Raw genomic sequence first — 21,733 nt, 5'->3', positions numbered from 1 at the left:
ACTGATACCACTCTGCGCGTGATAGCACGGCCTCTATTCCACAATGCAACACTTCAACGACTTAGCACACTGGAAAACGTATGTGTGCGAGCAGTGCTAAGAAGCCGCCGCGCGGAAATTAATCAATACCAGTGGTTGTACGTACACGAACTCAAACACGCCTGCCTCTAAATCCTCGCTGTCTCCAATCGAAGCCAAATGGCCGCCCTCCCTTCGAAGAACAATGTCTTCCTTCCACCCCACGCCACATGCCGAGGCAACAACACCTAGAAATAGGGTTTTCGCTGATCCGATATAATACATGCCCAGTCCATAACCATTGCAAGAGTTCGAACATCAGCTCCGTGACGTTGCAATCAGCCCGCCCACTCGCCCGCCCATACACCCCGTTCCGGTCGATAAAGATACATGTGCTGTCCACACAGCGTGGTCACCTAGTTGGAGGGACGGTAAGTCTGTGTCCTCACCTAGTAGGGACGGTATCCCTGTGCCCGGGGGCGGTAGCCGCCTCGGTAGCCGCCGCCGCGGGGGGCACCGTAGCCACCGCCTCCTCCGCCACGCCCCCCATAGGGAGAGCCGCGACCACCGTAGCCTCCTCCTCCGCGGCCTCCACCGCCACCACGGCCGCCACCACGGCCCCTGGACATGCCGGGGAGGTTGGTGCGCTTTGGTACGACCTGGGTGGTGATCAGTTGTGTTCGGGCTGCGGGGATCGCGATTGACATGCCTTGAGGTTGCGGCCGCGGAACATGCTGTCGTTTAGCACGAGCGCCTGCTCGACGAGATTGGGTTCGGTGAACTCCACATACGCATACCTGCATACGCTCATTAGCGTTTGTCCGAATCTTTCTGCCAAACTCTTGCCAGGTAGCGAAAGAACCCCAGCGATGCATAATATCAGTAGGTGATGGGTGGGTTAAGCTTTAGTGAAACATGTGTGTGCGATGGCACGTCTTGTGCGACCTTTTCCGCGTCTGACTGTGCCTTTACGTGCACGCACCGGTCGAACGAGTAATCAAGGAAAAACCACCTCTTGGTATGGGAAGACTGACCCTTTGGGATGCCCGGTGAATTTGTCCAGGAGAATGGTGACGCGATTTATGCTGCCGCACTCTTGGAAGTGCGCCTGTATCTCCTCGGGCGATGCGCCGTAGTCCACGTTGCCGACGAAGACGCTTCGCGCGTCGACGTCTTCCCTGTTCTCGCGCAGGTCGTGGCGTTCCATGTCGGAGCTTTGCTGCATCTGGCGCAGCTTTGCGGCTTCTTCCTCCATCTCGAGCACTCGGCGCTTCATCGCGTCGATTTCCTGGGCGGTTGTGTTAGCTTGTGTCACTGAAGAGAGATGTCGCAGTCGCAGTTCACAAGCGTTTGATAGACAGTGGAAGCTGTCATCCTTCTGCGAGCGATGCGCCTGTCAGGGCTCCGTACCTCGTCGTTCTGTTCACCCTCGGGCGCTCTGTCGTCGGTGCGGTCGTCGATACGGTCGTCGATGCGGTCGTCGATGCGGTCTTCCAGACGGTCGTCATCGTAGCGACGATCGTCCTGCTCGCGGTCTAAATCGTGGTCGCGGTCGGACATGGCTGCAAACGAAAGTGAAGGTGCTTGCGGCGGAGTCAGAAGTGAAGGTTGCAATGGGCAGTTGGCGCGACTTACAAGGCTGGTCGGTTGGGGCTAATGATAGATCTGGGCGATGCAACTCGCAGTTGGTTTGATGACACGCGCCAAACTTAGTCGCGTCGCGATACGCAGTCTTGGATTCCAAGTTGATATGTCGCTGCAACGGAATGGGTTTCTGTACAAGGTGAAGAGGCTCACATAAAGTAGATGATGCAAGCTTCCCTGGGCCGTGCAGCGGTTATGTAAGCCTAGCTCCACAAAGCCAGGCACCGTGAGGCTACACCAGCACCAAACTACCGCACGCCCAACGGTTTGCAAGTTGAGCGCGACCCCGTGGACTTCGTTGTTTGTATCTATGCATGATGATGTCCATTTTCTGATGCTGGTACCAAACCTCGAAAATATCCTTCACAGATACGCTCTGTTTGAACTCGACCATGTCTTCCTCTCCTTTGCTGCGCACACACGAGTCGCCGCACGAGCCCAATGATGAATCAGACAAACCAACGTCAAGCCTCCGTGACAAACTCGTTCGCTTTTTTTCTACTAGAACATTCCACTATTCAGTCTTGCTGCTTGTGGCTCTTGATGTCGGTTGCATGTTTGCCGGTACGCAAATCCAAGCGTTGAAGCATCGCTGAAGTCAACAAGCTCACCATGCATCGTAGACATCGTGATCAACCTTGAGACATGTGACCGCAAAACCCCCAAGGCAGACACTGCTCTTGAGGCACTCAAACATGTCAGCCTGGTTTTCTCCGCGCTCTTTATGCTCGAGTTGCTTTCTTCAATATGGGCATTTAGGACAGCGTGAGTCGACCAGCCACTGATTCCGCTTCCGCCCATGCTGACCAGCATATGCGCAGGTATTTCAAGTCCAAATTTCACGTATTTGACGCCGCGATTATCGTGGTATCTTTCGTCTTTGAAATCAGTTTGCAAGGGGTGGAGGAGGAAGTGGCATCACTCATCGTCATTCTGCGTTTGCTGCGCGTCGTGAAGATCGTCGACGAGATTAGCGTCGGCGCAGAGGCCCAGATGTCTGATCTAGAGCAACGGCTCGAGCTTCTTGAAAAGGAGAACTGCAACCTAAGGGAAGAGCTTCGTCGTAGAAGGCCTGCAGCCTGAGGCTTTGCCTCGCGACGAAAGATAGGGTCAGGGCGTCGAATCACGAGTCGCATGGACCTAAATCCTGGCCCGACTGGTCAGCCAATATACAGGAAGCGTATGTAAATCCAACTACATAAATGCAGCATGTTCAGAAGATTTGAGTCTTGAAAGTTGTACAGCACGTCGTTGAGCAGAGGCTTCTTTTGGAACCATAGGCGCGATTTGACCTTTTACCAGGAAAAGCATCATGAAGCCAGGGGATTGAGTATAGAACAAGTATAACGTACCGTTCAGGTGTTCAGCCAGGCCGTCCTCTTGAAGACAGTAGATGCTGCCGTACAATACTGTGTTGAAGGCAATGTAATACACCGCAGAGAACGCCTTAGCCTATCGAACTTCCGGAACGCGCGACGTGTCGAGGCCGTCGAATTATTCGCGGATGCCACGACAATACGCCTGTGACGATAGTGGGCGAAAGAAGACGCGATAGTCACGCGTGTGCGGGTGACGGCTGCGGGAGCTTGGAGCTTGCCCCGCGTGGCCCAAAATAGAAAGTGCAGAGCGTGGCCACATGGAGACAGGCGCCAGCGCGCTCAAGAATAGTCCGCAACAACATTTTCGGCCTCGTGTACGTGCAGCCTCTACTTTGCTACCGAAGCCATGGACTTTCTCAAGTCTGCCGTGGCGTCGGCCATTTCCAAGGGGCCTGCGTTCGGGTACACCTTTGGCGACCGCGTGGACATCGACGAGTCTATCTGGACCTTGTACAACGGCACAAAGCGAGTACGGCCCAGGCTGTCTTACACGACTAAGCTTGCGACTAACGATGTTATCTAGGAAGACGGATCGAAATGCAGTATATTCTCTTTCGACGTGTCCGCGAACAAGTCTCGATTGCCCCTCGCCCGGAATGCGCTCCGCAAGCTACGCACCCTGCGCCACCCCGGCGTCGTGAAGGTCCTGGACACAGTAGAGGTAGGAGTGCCACGGAGAGTACTAGGGAATTGAGGCTAAGTCTGTGCAGACAGACGCATACATCTACATTGCAACCGAAAGATTGAGCCCGCTCAGCTGGCACGTCAAGCGCAAGAGCCTCACCGAAGAGACGATAAAGTGGGGGTTGCACAACGTCGCAAAAACACTCAAGTTCGTCAACACTGAGGCCACTTCAATCCATGGCTGCATACGGCCGGCGTCGATATTCTTCAGCGAGAGTGGCGAGTGGAAGCTAGGAGGGTTCGACGCCCTGAGCTCAGTGAAAGAGGATGATTCAGTACTACCTGCCTATGGAAGTCTTATCCCGGACGCGCACCGATATATGGCTCCGGAGGTATCAAAAGGAGGCTGGGAAGTCATAAAGCAGAACCCTACGCATGCGGTCGATTCATACAATTTTGGGACTCTCATCTTTGAGGTGTTCAATGGCAGCTACCAAGGAAGTGATCAGCTCGGGCAGATGAAGAGCATACCCCCGACCATGCAACAGGCTTATAAGCGCTTGTTGAACCCCAATCCAAAATCGCGGATGAGTGTTGGTCAATTCCTCGACCAAGGAAAGCGGATAGGCGGCTTTTTCCAGACACCCTTGATACAAGTTACCGAAGACATTGAAAGTATAGGTCTCAAGTCAGAGGACGAGAGAAATGAGGTCCTTGGGTCCGTACGCCACAGTCTCGAATGCATACATGTACTAACACAACTACAGCAAGCTTGATGCGGTCGCCGATGACTTTCCCGCCGACTTCTTTAAGATGAAGGTCCTGCCGGAACTTTTAAAGTCTGTCGAGTTCGGCGGAGGCGGGGCAAAGGTATTCGGCACCGTCATGCAGATCGGTGCTAAGCTTTCCGACGAAGAGTACGAAACGCAAATCACGCCAGTTGTTGTGCGGTTGTTCGCGAACCCTGACCGCGCTATCCGTGTCTGCTTACTGAACAACCTTCCTTTAATGATCGATCATCTGCCGCAAAAGATCGTCAACAATCAAATCTTCCCGCAACTGGTTCGTCATGCCTTCGCGATCCTGTTCATCAGCGCTAACACTGTTAGGTCACCGGCTTTACTGACGTTGCGCCTGTTGTACGAGAAGAAACTGTCAAGTCCGTTTTAGTTATCGTGCCAAAGCTTTCCGATCGTGTAGTGAATGGAGAACTATTGAGACACCTTGCCAAAACTGCGAATGATGAGCAGGCTGGTATCCGCACAAACACAACCATCTGTCTAGGAAAGATCGCGCGGAATCTTGGAGCAAATGTACATTGTAGCCGCCATAGCTTTTCTTCCATGAGCTAACAACTGTATAGAACCGAGCCAAGGTTCTCTCAGCTGCGTTCGCACGCTCACTCCGAGATCCCTTCATCCACGCTCGCAACGCTGCGTTGATGGCGCTTTCCGCAACAGCCGACCTATTCAGCGAAGACGATTGCGCCTCGAAACTACTTCCCGTCATGTGCCCATCGCTCGTCGATAAAGAGAAGATGATCCGCGACCAAGCACAGAAAACAGTGGACATATACATAGCCCGCATTAAAAAGTATACCGCCACAATGCCTGACACAGTCCTTCCATCTACTTCAATCGCCTCTGCGAGCGGAGGAAATGCCGCTCCCCGCATGGGGACTCCCGCGAATGACAGCACCTGGACTGGATGGGCTATATCATCGTTTACAAATAAACTCACAGCAGCGAGCGGCCAAATGCAAGCCGGAGCCGCGAGCAACGGCAGTTCCGATCAGCGTTCGCAATCTGTGCCTCCACCAGCGGTTCCTACCGCAAGCAAACCCTCTCTTGCGCCCTCATCGCGGCCGGGCATGACGCTCACCAAATCCGCCGCGGAGATCCCAACGATATCGAGTCCAGGCCCCGTCGATGCATTTCACGATGCGGAAGAGGACTTTGACGGTGATTGGGGCGCTTTCGGAGATGACGATGCGTTTGGCGGCGGCAGCAACAGCAGCACGGGTAAAAAACAGGACGAGGATGACCCGTGGGGCACACCAAATGTGTCCTCCGCGCCAGCAACGACGAATTTCGACGACAAAGGCGAGCCTGATTTTGCAGGGTGGCTGGCTGCGCAGAACCAAGCGAAGAACCCTGTCACGAAGACGCTGCCGAAAGGCTTGGGCAAGGCGGGCACAGCGACCAAGAAGCCGGTGGTGGCAAGGACGCCGGGTGCGCCGAATGTGAAGAGGGTTGTTGTTGCGCAGCCGAAGAAGGAGATTAAAAAGGTGGAGCCGCAGAAGAATGAGGATGAGGATGAGGGTTGGGGGGATGCTTGGTGAGGCATAGCGTATATACCCTTGGGTTCGCACTGTGATTTTTCATGTATATGAGCATTGCGCTGGCGTTTGGGTAGACGGGCTTGGATAGTGGAGACAGGGAGATGAAGCAAATTCGTTCCTGAGTGTTGGACTGCACAGTGTCACACAAAGCTTTGCTAGCCACAATAGGGAGCAAGAGGGATAACCCACCTGGTAGCTCTTCCACACGCTGCAAGGTCGGCAGGCTGAGCTCTCCACGGAAAGTCTGTATGTCAAGCGGAATGTGTCACGCGGTTCATACGATTGGCAACACAATAAAAAGACACTCGCTCACACTCGCTCAACCGCTGCATTTGCCCTGGCACTTCTACAATCATCATAAACCCATGCTCTACATTTTATTCCACTGCAGGCGCTTCGGAGTTCGTTTACGCTAACTCCATCAAGATACGATGGAGTAGCAACCGTAGTGTAGACGGAAGGATTACGTACTCCCGACGATCACCCCACTGGCTACATGCCCCCACATCGAGCTCCTCTACACCTTCCTCCATATCGTTGATCGTTAATTATCAACTGAGCATATTATTGCTTTCACGTGCGTTCGCTACATCCTCCATTGGCTTCTCAACTTCCAGTACACTATCCTCCTGCTGTATTGGGACGGTCGCCTCCACACGTGGACTAACGGCTGGCAGATGCCCCTTGCCCATGAAACCTCTATAAATGCGCCAGTCTTCGAGGCATGTATTAGGATAGCATTTATATTACTGACACTCACTGTATCGACTTCATCTCAAAAGCAGATTGAACCTTGAAGCGTGCCCACCATGCATCTCTCTCACTTACTACTCTACCCGGTCATCGCCTCCGCAGCGAACATCCTGCTCTCGAACGACGATGGCTGGGCCGAGCTCAATATTCGCACCTTCTACGATGCGCTCACTTCGTCTGGGAACTCGGTCGTTATTTCTGCGCCTGCGGACAACAAGAGTGGCACTGGTGAGCAGATTCATCCCTTCCTGACTACATCTTCGGTTCCCATGATGAACACAATACTCATACAAAATCAAAAGGCTCCTCAGACTCGACTCCCCAAACCGTCGGCTCCTCCGGCTGCGAATTCTCCTCCTGCCCCGGCCGCTCCCCCGCGACCGGCTATAATGCCTCAAACACCCGCTTCAACTACGTAAACAGCTACCCTGTAACTTCTGTGAAATACGGCCTTTCCACGCTCGCCCCTAAATTTTTCAACGGGAATCCTGCCCTCGTCGTCGCAGGCCCAAACGTAGGTTCCAACCTCGGCTCTACGACTCTGGTATCCGGCACCGTCGGCGCAGCATCGTACGCCGCAAGCACCGGCGGCGTACCTGCGATTGCGTTTTCAGGAAGTAGCGGGAGCCAGATCGCGTGGACGACGAGCCCCGTGCCCGTGTACTCGAGCTTGTAGTAGGTTCCTTCCCCGCGCCCCTCCCAAACTTCGTACTAACACGCACCCAGCGCCACCCTCGCCACAACCCTCACCAACGCCCTCCTCGCCACCTCCACCCCCTACCTCCCCGCCTCCGTTTACCTCAACGTCAACTTCCCCTCCGCCTCGGGCTCCTGCACCTCCGCATCCAATTTCAAATTCGTCCTGTCCCGCGTGAACGCCGCCTCGGGCTCTACCGCCGCGGACGTCTCAACCTGCGGCTCCACACGCCTGCCGACAGAGAGCAAGGTCGTCGGAACCAGCGGGTGCTATGTGAGTGTGAGCGTGGGGAATGCGGCGACCAAGGGGGATAGCACGTCGGCGAATCAGGCGGTGGTGTTGGGGAAGCTGAAGGGGATTTTGAGCTGCTTGCCGTAAGTATTGTGGGATTGGAAGAGGGAACGGGATGAGCCGTAAGTATAGTTGGGTGGGCTGACTGCGTTGCGCAGAAACGGAACGGATGCTTCGAGTGCTGCGGAGGGTGGGACAAATGCGGATAAAGCCGGCTCTTTTCTAAGCCTGCTGTGGGTATCCTGCCTTCTATATAGCTTTTTCTTCTGACTGCATGATGATATCAAAGTCAGGACGTGTGATAGCAATATCGTCGTTCAAAAAGTCTGGCAGGTCAAGGTACAAATCCATACATTTACCCATCATTTCGTCCAAGTAACCACTCCTACCGTACTACCGCCATCTCCGGCCCATTACTCGCCACCTTTTTCGCCTCCGTAATCTCCAACCTCGACATCTTCAAGCCCGACAGATACTCCCCAAAGCTCCTCAATATCTTCTCCAGCCCCGCTCTCAGCGCCTCCCTCACTTGCTCCGCCTCCGCAACCTTCTTCCGCTCCGCCTCCGGCCTTGCCAACGTCTCAAAGTCCGTCCAGTGTATATTTAGACTCGCCATGTACTGGTCCAACAGCTTCAGCGCCTCGGTGAACACGCGGATAATCTGAGCTACCTCGTCCTGCATGCGGCCATATTCGTCCTCCAAAATGCTGGATACAGTGAGGTTCGTAAGCGCAGCGACGGCGTTGCAAAGAATGGAGAGGCGCGAGAACGGTGCGCCGGCCACAACGACGTTTGCGGTGCGGCGCAGGCTCTGGCGGAAGGGATATCCTAGCGGTGACGCCATGAAATTGGACCAAAATCCAGAAGATCGGGCCTCGACCTCTTCGACACCCCTTTGGAGGTGCTGGGAGAGCTCTGTCGTGCCTTTCATCAGGTACTCACGGGTTTTCACGCCGTTCTGTGGTGAAGAGAGGGACTTGGCGAAGTCACCGGCCACGTCGCCGAATTTCTCCCTGGTGGTAGTCGGAGGGAGACCGGTGCCTTTGATGGGTGCATCCTTGAGGGCTGGTGCGATCTGCGGGACGAGCGAAACGCTCTGGGCCTGGTCGCTCTTTTCAGCCTCACCCTTGGGCCTATACTGCGGATCCAAGCCCAATCTGAGACGTTCGCTGAGCAGTCGGACTTCGGAGAGGCAAATATCGACGACCTGCTTCAAAGTAGCACCATTCTTGCGGGTAGTTTCAAGGTACAGGGTCTTGCGGCGATCGGGGAAGGAATCTGTAATCAAAGCTAGTTCCCACAAAGCTACAGCCTTGATGGTGTCCTTCTTGGCTTTCAGACCTTTCAGCAGGCTGCCGTTTGGGTCCTTCGAATCGTTCGTGATTGGTTTGCCGTTCTTCAGGGGCGGCTGCGACATGTATAGATCGAAGGTTGTGTTGATAACTAGCCACATAAAGAAGATCAAGGTGCCCTCTGCGAAGAACATGCCAACCAAGGGCGCGAAAGGAGGTAAGGTAGCTGGTAGAGGTCGTGACTTGGATAGGCTGATCATGAGCACGTTCCTCGCCCAAGAATAATACGACGGCCATATGGCATAACGTATTCCACTGATGTAGACCAGAGCACCTACGAGCGACACAGCACCCGACCAGATGGCAGCGTTTTGCGCGAGCGGTGACAGCTTCTGGATAAGGACTTGATGAGGCCTCGCTGCTGGGGTTGGCGCAGCAGCTTCTTGTTCGGTCTTGGGCGCAATGGCAGGGAACTCGATCTTATCATAGTCGCGCCACAAATGCGCCCCGCTCTGGACCAACGCCAGGACAGCGAACATGAAGCGCAGGAACATTGGTCGCTCGTTGAGGCGAAGTCGCTCATAATTCTTTCCTTGGTCGGTGTAGCCGAGCTTCTTGCTCTCCGGCTGGGTCCAGATGTAGATCTCGCCGAACAGGAATGCCGAAAGTAGGTAGGAGACCACGACCATGACAGTTCTTGCAGTAAAAGCATACTTCCAAAAAGTGTCCTGGCCGGCTAGTGTGTTTCGTTGGCCAACGTGGTATTGGGCAATGCGGAGTATGTAGATGATGAGGGCGGAAACGAAGAGTAGGAGCGTTCGGACGCCAACGGGGCCTATGGGAAACCAGGACCACAGATCTGGTACAGCAATACCATGTCAGCGTCGGTGTGTGCAGGTGATGTGTTTACCTACAGTGTGTCCATGTTCCTTGCCATACTGAGATGACCCAGCACAGGCCAAGAGTGTATACGGCGGCATTGGTAAAGCGCTTGTGTAGGACTGGGGTTACAAAGTCTCGGTACGGTCGTATAGGCGCCTGCACCGGTATCGCGGGCGGCATGGTCGGACAGTCGAAGCGGGCGGGCGATGTGGCAGTTGTGCGGACTTATATCATCGCATGGGCAGCAAGGAAAGAATGGGTCCTGTATAAAGAAAAGGAAGGAGCGGCAGCGAGGGCTTGGAGCGTCGCGCGGGAGTTGTTTGTTGAACAAAACACTCGAGGTCGGCGGTCTGAGATGTTCCTGCACCGATTTATTAATAAGGCAGGCGCGATGGAGCACCTGCAGGGATGGCACGTGCGCGGTTCGTCATTGCCCAGGAGCGCCTGCCAACCTCCAGGTAGCGACCAGCACCCCCACGACAGCTTACGACGCACCAGGCAGCAGGCCAGCCATACACGAGTGCATTTCCCGACCTGATCGAGCTTCTCAAGCCGCGCATCATGTCGTTCCAACACTCGTCGGCGATGGAGTCGCAACCGACCACATGGCGAAGGGAGGACGATCCGCAGTACGCCGACGACCCAGAGTTCCGCGACTTCGCCTCAAAGCTCGGAGACGACCTATTTGCCCTTACCAGCGATGTCGCCCGCCTCGGGTCAGAGACAGCGAAACTGGGGACATCGCGCGAGACGCCCAGAGTGCGGGAGCGCGTCAGAACAGCCGTGGAAGAGACGTCAGACAAGTTCAAGGACATTGGAGAGCGGCTGAAGAAGTTGACAACTTGGCCCGATGTTGGGGTATGAACTTCCGCTGCAAGAGCGCAGAGTGCCGCTAACAGACACAGCCGTCGCAACGCTTCACCCAGTCAAAGCTCAGCCGTGAGTTCAAAGCGACCCTGGACGAGTTCCAGCAGCTCCAGCGCCAGGCCATCGAGAAGGAGAAGGCGTCCAACTCCGCCGCGCGAGCTGCTCTGCAAGATGCATCCTCGCCCACCGAAGAGCGCGGCGGTTTCGAGCAAGAGCAGCAGCAGGAACAGCTGCGATTGGCAAACCAGGACGACGTCGACTTCCAGGAGCAGATGATCATCGAGCGCGAGTCCGAGATCCGCAGCATCGAGCAGTCGGTCGGCGAATTGAACGAGCTCTTCCGCGATGTGGCGCACATGGTGCACGAGCAGGGAGCCCAGCTGGACATCATCGAGGAGAACGTGGAAGTCACCCATGACGCATCGCGGGGCGCGCATACTAATCTGAAGCAAGCGAGCAACTACCAGAAGAGCGCGAGGAGCAAGGCCTGCATCCTGTTGCTCATCCTCGCCATCGTTTTGGTCATCATCATCCTGGCGGTCCTTTTGTAAGGTTGCGAGTTTGGAATGTTGCATGAGCATTTTCTTTTGTTAGACACCGATACCACGGCGCTTGGGGCGTTGATTATGTTGCTTTTGATTTGGCGGCGATTGTAGCAGCACACTTTCGAGTACGATCTGGTAGTCAACTGGAATAGTACGGCTACGCTTGCACATCTCGACCAATGATTGACACGCGCCATATCAGATCGACATGTTGGATTAGGACGCTATCAAGAAGCTCATCTCTGGTTCAGTGACAGTATGTTAAGCTAGCTAATATCCTCGAAACCTCCCAAGGTAAACGGATCCCTCACACGACCTAAAATACCAACCCCCTCGCCTCGCGCACCGGTACCCAAACTTGGCACCGCTGCCTCCACCGCAGCCACCTCGCCATCCTCAATTAAATACAGCCTCGCATTTCCCCCGCCCAGCAGCGCCCCCTGGGTCGATGGCTGCCATAATCCATTGCCTTGCCCGTCGCGACAGGAGTTGGATGTCGTACTTCTTCACGAAGCCGTAAAGCTCCACCGCGTGCTCTCCCGCGCTCTTCTGCTCCAGCGCGTTCCAGTCGGTCCCAGTCAACACCTCCACAGCGTCCCAGTCGCTTCCCATGGTGCTGGACTGCCGCGCTTCGCTCATCAAGCCTCGCGGTATTGCTGGTGGACTCGTGCCTTTCAGCACTTTCAAAATTCCGGCGGAGACGGGCTCGCTAACGCCGAAGAGGTAGATCCGCTTGTCGAGGCGCTGCTCCGCAAGCATGGCGCCGTGTGCGTGGAATGTAGAGCCCGCGCGGCGCAGGATGAGGGATTGGCGGACTTGGAAAAGGGTGTGGGACGGTCCGATCTATAGTTTGTATCTCTGTCAAAATTCTAGCATCTACGCCTCCAATGCCATGCCCGGGTTTCAGGAATGAAATAGGTGCGTCTCGCTCGATGGCCTTGGTTCCTGGAACGTGAGAAGGCAAGCTGTGCGACATCCGTTCTCGCGGCGTGTGAGTTTATGTTTCTCAACACTCTGTGGAGCACCATTAGGCCTGTAAAGTCAGCCCGTACCCTCAGACATGATCATGTGCTGTGAGTATACATACGTGTTCAAATGCTTCATTTGTCATTCCTCTCGTCTTCCGTCTCGTTGGGGATCATATGGCCGGTCACAGACTTGCCGTCCTTGTTGAAGAACATGACAGTGAAGTGCGGCATCGGCTCGGTATCACTAGAGTGTAGCGAATCCCTGTGAATAGACATGAACTCTGAACCATTTGCAATGCCCATGGCCAAATACCAGATACTTACTTCACATGGATCTCTGTGGTACCCTTGGGGACCTGCTCTTTGGGTTTGACCTGGAGAAACTTCTGGAGGCCATTAGCCACCACGGCAGCGTACTCGTCGGTGCGCGTCTAGCTACTGGTCTCCTTGATGGCTCCCAGTGCGCAGTTGACACCGTTAACGGTGGCGTTAGTGTAGAACTTCTCATTGTAGATGACCTGCCCGGCGCTACGAATTGCTGTCTGGCCAAAAGCTCCGATATCCATGGTGTCGAGGCAGGGAGGTCGCCTTAGGGAAAGCTCTAGAGATTGAGGGGATTTTTTCTCCCATGGGATACTCAATCGTCGAGTTTTCTAGGCATCATCGCTCAGAAGTCAGGTTATCATTCTCCATTTGCTATCTAGTAGCGTACTCAGATGCTGCCTTGAATCGAGTATATGAGTGATGGAATAATAACCCATGTCAATCAGAATCGAGTACTCCTAGCCGGCTTGCAAACAAGTGAAAGGCAGCCGACGAAGAAACCTAAGAGATCGTGGGATTACGCTATTCTGTGTGAAGGGGATAGGCGACATTTGTGACTGCGACCTTCTCGATTCTTTCCATACACAAACCGGAACCGGAGATGGAGGACCGAGAAGAGAAGCAAGACTTGATCCGCAACAAGATGAGCTAAAGATGCCATGTCATCATCTTCCAAGCCATGCTTCTAGCACGTATGTTGGCTTGCAGGAGCGTCTTTCGAAAGCGCAATGTCACGGTTGATGATCTTCGACTCGTAGCAAAGGCTGAGTACTACCCTGCCAGGTAATACCTCACTAGAACTGACCTCAGGCTATGCATCTCCAAGAGTCAGGCCAGCCCCTCTCTCACCCACAGCAAACATCACGTCGAACTAAACATACAACAATGAAAATCTCCTCACTCAATCAAAAGCATTATTTGCCCTCTTCTGCACCGGGTATCTACGACACGGGGCGTGCAGACAACCCCTCCCCCATCCCACACTTCCCTACGACGACGAGACAGCCTCGCCCTTCTCATCAATAAGACTCTCCTCCGTCTCCACAGGCCCCTCTCCAACACCAGTCAGGATTATCCTGCTAACACCGTCCTTCAGCAGGTCAACTGCGACACCCGCCTCCTCCTTGACCTTCTCCGCCGCGGCAAAGTTTCCCTCAATCTTCTCCCCCCGCTCGCCCTTCCACCCATCCTTTTCTCCAAGAAGAGTCTTGAACAGCCCTGCTACCTCCTTCTCGTTCTCCTCAAGGTAGTAAACAACGGCGTTTGGCCCAGCATCAAATGTGTATGCTGCGATGATGCGGCCTGCTGCCGCGTTGATGCTCTCTACCACCTTGATCGCCGCGCGCGATACATCGTTGAGATAGAAAATAGGGGGGTACGTATCGAGACACGTGGCGTGGAAGCTATTGCTGTCCATCATGGTGACCTTGCCGAAGGTTTCGAAGTCCTTGTTCTGGATGGCGTTCTGCATCTCCTGCATCCTCCTGGGCACAGTCTCGCTAGCACGAGAGGCGAACAGGGTGGATGTGGCGACTGTGGTCTGCATGCCCGTCGTGCTGCTCACGCCCTTCTTCGCGGCCGAGACAACGAGGATGACGGCACGCATGGACGGCCAGTGCGATGCGGGCGCGACTTGGAAGGCTACGCTGTCAGAGCCGTCAGAGGCCGAGCCCTGCTCCCACCCGACGTACCCGCCGAAGAGGCTGCGGCAGGCAGACCCAGAGCCCTGGCGCGCAATGCGGGAGAGATCCGTGGGCGAGGACGGCAGCTTGTAGAGATTCGCGATGGCGCGAACCAGGGCTGCGAAGCCAGCCGCCGAACTAGCGAGCCCAGCGGCAGTGGGGAAGTTGTTCTCGGAGACGATCTTGAGGGGGAGGGCAGCGAGCTTGGGGAGCGAGGCGTCGGAGTCCTCGAGCTGGGAGCGGAGGGCGCGCAACTCGCGGAAGCAGGCTTGGGTGCGGGCGCCAGAGACATCTTGCGGGGCGCCATTGAGGAGGAGGGAGTCTTCCTTGGAGTAGGACGCGGAGCACGAGGCGGTGGTGTGGGTGCGGAGGTCGGACTGCGAGAGGGTGACGGAGAGGGACGAGTTGGTGGGGAGGTTGAGCTTGGGGTCGCGCTTGCCCCAGTACTTGATGACGGCGATGTTGACCGGGGCGGTCGTGCTGGCGCGGTGGATATCTGACATTGTCGTCGTTATGTTCTTTGTGTTATGGAGGAAAGTCGAGGGGTTGTTTGGCGGGGTCCGGTGGATTTTTGTTTATGCAGGGTCTCAGTGGGAGGGACTGGGGTTGGAAACTCGACAAAACAGGAAATTTCCGAGATCTTGAGCCCCACGATGGGAATTGCAATGTCGAGGAGGACAGAAGAATGGAACCCCCTGACACGAGTAATTGCCCAAGATATACCCCTCCGAAGCGGTGAACTGGCGTTCTCCTCCCCCAGCCAGCGCGCCCAATCACAAGCCCCCTAACTCCCGACCTCCGTGGCCCAAGCTCAACTTTTCTCGAACCTAGATCGCATCGCTGCCATCCGGAGGTCCGCAAACCAGTCCCACCACAGATCCACCTTCACAATGGCGGCACAAGACTCCCCCGACGCCTGCCCCGTCGACCACAAGACGCGCGAAGCCTGGCTTGCCCAAGCAAAGAAAGCGAACCCCAATGCCACCGCACCGCCCACACCACCGCACGCCGCCGCCCTCGCCACCCCCGGCTGCGACTCCTCCTCCATGGAAGCATCGCAATCTGCCCACCCCCCCAAAGCCATGGACTCCATTCACCGCCTCGGCACCCAGCGCGAAATCAGCACCATCCCGCGCGCGCTCCCCACCGACGACGCACCCGCCTCCGCGCGCCCCGCCAACAGCGAGAAGGACACCGGCGCAGACAAGAAGACGGGCAACTGGATTTATCCTAGCGAGCAGATGTTCTTCGAGGCGATGAAGCGCAAGGCGTACAACCCCGACGAGACGGACATGCACACCATTGTGCCGATTCACAATGCCGTCAACGAGCGCGCGTGGAAGGAGATCAAGGAGTGGGAGAAGGGGCGGGGGAGTGAGGCGTGCGGGGGGCCGAAGTTGGCGAGCTTCTCCGGGTTGTCCTCGAGTCTTACGCCGCGCGCGAGGCTGAATACGCTGATGGGTTATAAGCCGCCGTTCGATAGGCATGACTGGGTTGTCGACCGGTGCGGGACCAAGGTCGAGTATGTGATCGACTTCTATGCAGGCAAGGATGAGGGCCGGGCAGGAAAAGATTTGAACTTTTATCTGGATGTGCGGCCCAAGTTGAACAGTTGGGAGGGTGTGAAATTACGGGCGTTCAAGTTCATTGGCTTGTAACCTGTGTCTGTATGGTGTATGATACGACTGTCTTGATATCATCTGTAGGCTGGCTGGGGTGTATGATTGTATCTATAGTGGAAAGAGGAGATGTTTCACTCCTTAGCTCTTGGGAATTATGAGAAAGCTTGGGCTAAGAAAACGTAGTTCGGCAGACGTCCATGAACGTTCTGGAACACATTTGTTCATGTAGACCTGATGAAACGTCGAGAAGACGCGTAGTGGTAGGCTTGTCAAGCAACTGTAGTGAGAATTGTCAGACGAAGCAGCTCGATCCAAGTATAGAAATTCCAGGCGCAGATGACCACCTTTCCCAAATGCAGATTAAGAGATCGTCTCTGACCTGCTGGAGTAATGAAGTGAATGATCCAGACTTCGCAACCAGTGCCTCACGTGAAGTATTGAATATTTTCATCTCAGGACCCACGTGCCTGGCTTACCATAGTTCACTTGTTCCGGTTCCATGGTTACCTTCCATAATTTGACGTGTCTTAAATTCTCGGAATGCTATGCTAGAGACGATGGTGTGGTTTTCACGTTTGTTAATAGATACGGAGCCTTTGAGAACGGAAACCCTGGGGCTGTATAAACGATATATGCCTTATATATAAACCTTGAAGGTTGCTCTTAATACTCCACAAGAGTCTAGAGGTTGTCCTTCATCGCGGAAAGTACGTCCGGTGATCAGACAACAACTTTTGAGTGGTAGCGAACCATAAGACGGCTTGCCGTGCCAACAACATAGATCGATCTACCCGCCGAACGCAGAATTGTATCACAAAACATGCTCCGCTACTCTCAAATTTCGAACAACCACACAAATCAAACAAAGTTTTCACAACGACACCTACAAATCACAATTATGCCTCAACCAAACGCAGATCAGAAAGTTGTGCCCGGTCGTGCCGGCTACCGGTAAAGTCTCACGCCTTGATACAGGCGCCATCTAACCTTCAATCGCACATCACCTCGCCGTGGCGATGCAAATCTGGTCATGTTGAAGATCGGAGATTCTGGCGAGCTATTCGCTCTCAGTAAGAGCACGCTCATGGAAGTATCGAAGGTCTTCCCAACGTCCTTCAAACACGACGAAGAGATATTCCGCAGAAATGAACCCATATGCCTCCACAGCGAAGAGGTACAAGTGGTTAACATGTTCGTTGACTGGTTCAGAAGTTGATTCTCCACCGTTGCATATGGCACTGATTTCATCAAACTCGATCGCAGATCCGAGTATATATGTGATATATTGAGAGGCTGACTGTGGTTGCGTATGATATCGCGCTCTTTTCCATTGGCATGCCTTTTCATAGTCTATCCCATTCTATCGCATCCTGATCTATGGTACTCAACCTTAAGCTCTAAGTTAAAGCTATCAGTGGGACCATGCTGCTGGGCTTGGAAAGCTACTACAATGCCGACATACGCGGTGATTTGTAGCTGCAATGTTACGGAATGTGTATCATCACGATGCGAAATATTCGATGAAAGTGCAAGTGACAACACGTCTCAAACGCTCACGAGTAATGGCAAACATTTCCCCAAGCCCTTGAGGGCGAGATTAGAAGTAGGATGTTTTGGCTAAACTCAAAGGGCGTGTTCAACACCCCTACATCATGTCGGTACAATCGTAAAATGCCCCCTACCCATCGCCAGCCCCAACTCTAGTAGTCGTTGACCCGTCCACCAACCCGCCTTCCAATTATCGTCTATTGCGCCCATGAACTAGCTCGTCCCGGACACAGCCAGCTTCATCAGATGGTCCATGAATGTTTGCAAGCTAACATCATCCGTGAAGATGGTCTGCGCCGATGCACCACCATACTGGCCCTGGCTGGTATGCGTTGTCGACGGGTTGAGCTTCGAGAGTAGGAAACGGGCTTGCGAACCACCAGCGTCGCAGACAATGAACCGGGGAAGTGGGAAGCGGTCCTGGATGAGATCCCTGGCATCACCCTTCGGTGCATCGAGCAATGCGGCGAAGTTTTCGTAGCCCTCCTGTTCTTGGTAGCCAGCCTTGCGCCATTCTGCCATGGTCTCGCCGTGGAAGATGAGTATGTGGAAGAAAGTGTCGAGGAGAAGGACGGTCTCGGACTGGATGGAGGAAGAATCGAGCAGAACTGGTTGGCCGCCCTCGTGGTCGAAGCCGTAGCTGTCAAGGGTAGGCTGGATCATAATGAGCGAGTTGCTGACGTCCTCGTGGTTCAAAACGTGTCGATAGAAAGCGGTCTCATCGGGCGAGTTGTTGAAAACCTGAAGGAACTGTGATCGGCGCAGGTGGAACATGAACTGTGGGTAGAGGGTGAAGTTCTTCTCAAGACGGAAAGACGAGGGGTCATCTTTCCTGTACTCTGCAAAACGGGCGCATAACCGAATCAGCATTCGGTCTACCCATCGGAGGACGTCGGGGCCATCATCAACCTCAGCCTTGAATACTGCTATTCTTGACATGAGGACAGCGGCTGCTTCTTGATCGAACGACTGAGCGATGGCTGGGTCACCCGAAGGTCCGCTGAGGTTACGTGCAACAGTCGTGACTGTTAAATGTTAGTCTTGATATACTCCAAAGAAAAACATTTTACGACTTACCCCTCAAGTGGAAGTTGCCGGCGGAATGCTGGTAGTAGGTCAAAAACTGCATCATGCCCTTCTGCGGACCTGCTGCCAGCTGGTTTGGCCCGCCTTGACCGGCAATTTCGAAGTAGACACCGTAGCTAGACTCTGGATTGATACCGCACATCTTCCACAAGCATGTGTTGCCAATGCCGCACTCAGTCTCGCCCACGGATGATGATTTCTTGTTGCTGGAGACGGCATGACCAATCAAGCCAGTGACCTTCAGCTCTTTGGTCGTGAGGACCTCAAAGTCGGCATTGAAACCCATGAGCAGGTTGTCGTCTTCGTCCTTGTTGAAAACACGGGCGAAAGATTGCTTGTACATGGAAGACGTAAAGCTGTCGGTCAGGACCATATGTCCACCGGTGGAATTGACCAGACCCTTCATCTCGAGAAGACCGACCTGGTCCAAGCAACCAGCAAAAATATCCACGATGTGGCCGTTGTGTGCGATGCGCTTTGCGAGAGTGTCGTAGAACTTCAGCGCCTTCTTGTAGTACTTGATGTTGTCACGGTCAATGTCGTGGTGCGATCGGATGGGTTCCCTGAGTTCAGGTCCAACGACCATTCCCGGGCCCTCAGTAGCAGGGCCACCGCTGAAGAGCATGATCCTGCTTCCCATGTTCTTGAACGAGGTCTCCAAGAGTCCAGCCGCTACGCTAAGTGCAACACCAGTGCACCTCAGCGCTCGCTTGTCGTTGGCCACGGGCCAGGGGTCCTTCTGAAGCTGCTCGAGAGCGTTGGTGAGTTGGAACTCGCACTGCGCAACGGGCAGGAGGAAGCGTGCGCCGGGCCCGCCAATGGGCATTGGAGGTCGCCCGGGCTGCTGCTGCATGTTGGCGCGGGGTGCGATCTGACCGAGGCCAAGCATTTCCTGGACCTGCTGCGAAGTGTAATCCTTGTTGCCCCGGAAGACGTATGATTTGGCGCATTCGGTGTATCCGAGCTCGTGAACTTGGGTCTACACAACGTCAGTTGCATCCCACTCCAAGCATGCCTGCACCTACCATAGTTCCAAAAGTGATCAAGCCAACCAGCGCGTACTGCGGAAGCAGACTCAGGCTCATGATAATAGAGTCCTTGAGTGCCTTCAAGCCATCCTCCTCTTGGCAAGTATCAACAACGAAGAGGAAGATGGGCGGTGAGGGCGCCGGTCGCGCAAGCTTGTACTCAATGGTGGTGTTGCTCGGGTGCAGCTCTGGAGGGATCTGTTCGGCTGAGATGTCCTTGTAATGCGCCGGGAGCCCATTTCGCTGCATGCAGAATGGACACTGCCAGACCTTCGCGCGCATGTCGACCTGGCAGAAGGGGTTGAGGACGGCGCGGCACGGCGCCTTGCAAACGATGGGTTCATACTGGAGGAGCGGGCTTGCGGTCTCCTTCAGTGGGGTGTAGAGGGCTCCGATGGGCACTGCACAAGTCAGTCGCTGGCATGCTTCGATCATCCACCGCTCTTACCAACTAGCCGCGATGCTTCCTGCCCAACGTGTTAGCATTCCATTTTGTCAACACGTAGTCGCAATGCCATACCATGCGCGAGCTGGGAAAAGTGTTCCAGCTGAGCCTGATGCCATCCCTGTCCTCAATGTCGCTCCACTGGTCCTTGAGCGCCTCGTAGTCGGCCATGGTGTCGAACGTGCAAGGTGTCTAGGAAGTGCGGTGGGCTGTGGTGGGACCAAGCGGCGCCCACAATTCGAATTCGCGGGGCAGGCGTGGAGGTGTGGAGGCCGTCGTAGGGTGCGAGTCGAGGGCGCGAAGATGAATATGTGAAGTACTGCCTGGGTTCCGGACAGGCTGCAGCGGGTGCGGAAAGTTGCAACGTGCCCCAAAGCCAAACCGCGATCGAGTGGATTCGGTGACCAGAGCCCATGCGGCCAGATTGAGGTTCGGCAAGCTCCAAACCCAGCCCGGACTAGCGCCTGGTCCAAGCTCCGACGTCGTCCAAAACTCCAAATTTTCCCGCTCACTCTTCTCTTCTTCAGACAGAACGCCGGCAAACAAACACTACTTACGGCAGCCTCGAGTGTCCATCACGAGGCTGTTTTCGCGCCGAGCGTAGAGAAGACAAGGCCCATGGCTGGGCGCCCGGTCTGGAGATCCCTATTCTTGGGCTCCTGTGATATTCTGGGAATCAGCAGAGGTTACATCGCACTACATACAATACTATTTGGCATTGTATGGCATTCAACTCTTGTGCCGTTGCCGTTATGAAGACTGACACCCGTTGGCGACGGCAGCGACGGCAGGACCAATTGTTACCGCGCGCTGGTCGTCAATACCTTACAATCTACATTATGATGACAGCAAGGCTAACGCTTGATCTCGTCCCAACTCAGTGCATGTCTTCTTGTGATCACTGCACCAGGTCCCCTTGTTCCCATGACCCATCTGTCTCTTCGATAGGTTGACTCAAATCTCCTAACGTCCCTCACTGTTGGTAGAAAAACACTGTTTGTCGAGAAATAAGCGAGGTACTTATCTTCAAGCAGTTCAAATCTCTAACTACACATCTCAATACTGTGTAAGTACTCTTAAGTTTCGCACTTGAGCTATTTCTATACACTTTAAAATGCTTCTAGCTAAAGATTACGCACAGCTTACAGCGTTATTGCTCATCTTGCCAAAGGCCTCTTTTTATGCTAAAAATAAGAAACCCTCCCTATGAGACTTACCATAAGCTTTACCCTGTATGGAACATATAAGTAATAGGACCTGAGTATTAGAATACTACTGGGATAGTAGGAAGCTATTAGGAGTTCCAGGTGTTGTTGCAGCCTCTCCCTCCAGATAGGCCGGGAACCTATGCTATCCTATTAGAACGGGGCAATGTGCCTCTTTCAACATAATGCCATCGCAAGCACTGACGACGCTCAACGAGGAACAAGCAGAGACCCGTCGGGTACCTCAATTTCCCCCACCAAAAAGCACCTGTTGGGTCGACTTCTACATTGACTGACAGTTCCCGCCATTATTCTCTGTCCAATATGAGTATATCCACCGCATCGTCATCTGGATGATAGTGCTCTTCTGAAGCCGCGTAGAGTGCGTTGCCGTACCATCCACCCTGCGCGTTGACCTCGGCGCCCTTGTCGAGCAGCAGCTTCATAATGGCTTTGTGGCCTCCTGCTGAAGCCGCCTGGAGTGCGTTGCCG

The 21,733-nt window shown here is 54.4% G+C and overlaps 10 protein-coding genes across 10 annotated transcripts; 5 read left to right on the top strand and 5 right to left on the bottom strand.

The window, feature by feature from the left end:
• Positions 1 to 97: 97 nt before the first annotated feature.
• Positions 98 to 1,609, bottom strand: CC84DRAFT_1163598 (RNA-binding domain-containing protein). Its single transcript, XM_018178300.1, has 4 exons — positions 1,429 to 1,609; positions 1,053 to 1,306; positions 728 to 815; positions 98 to 677 (listed from the first exon to the last, which is right to left on the bottom strand). Exons 1-4 carry the CDS (start codon positions 1,576 to 1,578, stop codon positions 468 to 470), a joined length of 702 nt encoding a protein of 233 aa, XP_018037806.1. The 5' UTR covers positions 1,579 to 1,609; the 3' UTR covers positions 98 to 467.
• A 554-nt stretch (positions 1,610 to 2,163) lies between these two features.
• On the top strand, positions 2,164 to 2,827 carry CC84DRAFT_1163597 (uncharacterized protein). The gene is made up of 2 exons (XM_018178299.1): positions 2,164 to 2,226; positions 2,286 to 2,827. Exon 2 carries the CDS (start codon positions 2,476 to 2,478, stop codon positions 2,743 to 2,745), a length of 270 nt encoding a protein of 89 aa, XP_018037805.1. The 5' UTR covers positions 2,164 to 2,226; positions 2,286 to 2,475; the 3' UTR covers positions 2,746 to 2,827.
• Positions 2,828 to 3,063: 236 nt separating this feature from the next.
• CC84DRAFT_1204924 (ARM repeat-containing protein) lies at positions 3,064 to 6,296 on the top strand. Its single transcript, XM_018181939.1, has 6 exons — positions 3,064 to 3,510; positions 3,565 to 3,702; positions 3,752 to 4,383; positions 4,433 to 4,727; positions 4,775 to 4,978; positions 5,029 to 6,296. Exons 1-6 carry the CDS (start codon positions 3,388 to 3,390, stop codon positions 6,004 to 6,006), a joined length of 2,370 nt encoding a protein of 789 aa, XP_018037804.1. The 5' UTR covers positions 3,064 to 3,387; the 3' UTR covers positions 6,007 to 6,296.
• Positions 6,297 to 6,815: 519 nt separating this feature from the next.
• CC84DRAFT_1089240 (sure-like protein) lies at positions 6,816 to 7,834 on the top strand (the record flags this gene model as incomplete). Its single annotated transcript, XM_018174294.1, has 3 exons — positions 6,816 to 6,987; positions 7,062 to 7,434; positions 7,486 to 7,834. 3 exons carry the CDS (start codon positions 6,816 to 6,818, stop codon positions 7,832 to 7,834), a joined length of 894 nt encoding a protein of 297 aa, XP_018037803.1.
• A 135-nt stretch (positions 7,835 to 7,969) lies between these two features.
• CC84DRAFT_1117777 (uncharacterized protein) lies at positions 7,970 to 10,260 on the bottom strand. Its single transcript, XM_018175504.1, has 2 exons — positions 9,954 to 10,260; positions 7,970 to 9,898 (listed from the first exon to the last, which is right to left on the bottom strand). The coding sequence occupies exons 1-2, from the start codon at positions 10,099 to 10,101 to the stop codon at positions 8,133 to 8,135; spliced, it is 1,914 nt and encodes a 637-aa protein (XP_018037802.1). The 5' UTR covers positions 10,102 to 10,260; the 3' UTR covers positions 7,970 to 8,132.
• Positions 10,261 to 10,482: 222 nt separating this feature from the next.
• On the top strand, positions 10,483 to 11,339 carry CC84DRAFT_1088087 (SNARE domain-containing protein; the record flags this gene model as incomplete). The annotated part of the gene is made up of 2 exons (XM_018174236.1): positions 10,483 to 10,779; positions 10,827 to 11,339. The coding sequence occupies 2 exons, from the start codon at positions 10,483 to 10,485 to the stop codon at positions 11,337 to 11,339; spliced, it is 810 nt and encodes a 269-aa protein (XP_018037801.1).
• A 390-nt stretch (positions 11,340 to 11,729) lies between these two features.
• Positions 11,730 to 12,092, bottom strand: CC84DRAFT_1216396 (uncharacterized protein; the record flags this gene model as incomplete). Its single annotated transcript, XM_018182797.1, has 1 exon — positions 11,730 to 12,092. The coding sequence occupies one exon, from the start codon at positions 12,090 to 12,092 to the stop codon at positions 11,730 to 11,732; it is 363 nt and encodes a 120-aa protein (XP_018037800.1).
• Positions 12,093 to 13,476: 1,384 nt separating this feature from the next.
• CC84DRAFT_1163592 (Diphosphomevalonate decarboxylase) lies at positions 13,477 to 15,026 on the bottom strand. Its single transcript, XM_018178298.1, has one exon. It carries the CDS (start codon positions 14,808 to 14,810, stop codon positions 13,614 to 13,616), a length of 1,197 nt encoding a protein of 398 aa, XP_018037799.1. The 5' UTR covers positions 14,811 to 15,026; the 3' UTR covers positions 13,477 to 13,613.
• Positions 15,027 to 15,162: 136 nt separating this feature from the next.
• On the top strand, positions 15,163 to 16,228 carry CC84DRAFT_1163591 (cytochrome c1 heme lyase). Its single transcript, XM_018178297.1, has one exon. The coding sequence runs from the start codon at positions 15,198 to 15,200 to the stop codon at positions 15,963 to 15,965; it is 768 nt and encodes a 255-aa protein (XP_018037798.1). The 5' UTR covers positions 15,163 to 15,197; the 3' UTR covers positions 15,966 to 16,228.
• Positions 16,229 to 17,481: 1,253 nt separating this feature from the next.
• On the bottom strand, positions 17,482 to 20,429 carry CC84DRAFT_1143968 (protein transport protein SEC23). The gene is made up of 5 exons (XM_018176441.1): positions 20,112 to 20,429; positions 20,040 to 20,058; positions 19,589 to 19,992; positions 18,555 to 19,542; positions 17,482 to 18,502 (listed from the first exon to the last, which is right to left on the bottom strand). The coding sequence occupies exons 1-5, from the start codon at positions 20,205 to 20,207 to the stop codon at positions 17,691 to 17,693; spliced, it is 2,319 nt and encodes a 772-aa protein (XP_018037797.1). The 5' UTR covers positions 20,208 to 20,429; the 3' UTR covers positions 17,482 to 17,690.
• Between the last annotated feature and the right edge of the window lie 1,304 nt (positions 20,430 to 21,733).

Source organism: Paraphaeosphaeria sporulosa (genome assembly GCF_001642045.1).
Source record: "Paraphaeosphaeria sporulosa strain AP3s5-JAC2a unplaced genomic scaffold CC84scaffold_4, whole genome shotgun sequence".
Taxonomy (NCBI): Eukaryota; Fungi; Ascomycota; class Dothideomycetes; order Pleosporales; family Didymosphaeriaceae; genus Paraphaeosphaeria; species Paraphaeosphaeria sporulosa.
This window is presented reverse-complemented; position numbering and strand designations above follow the sequence as displayed.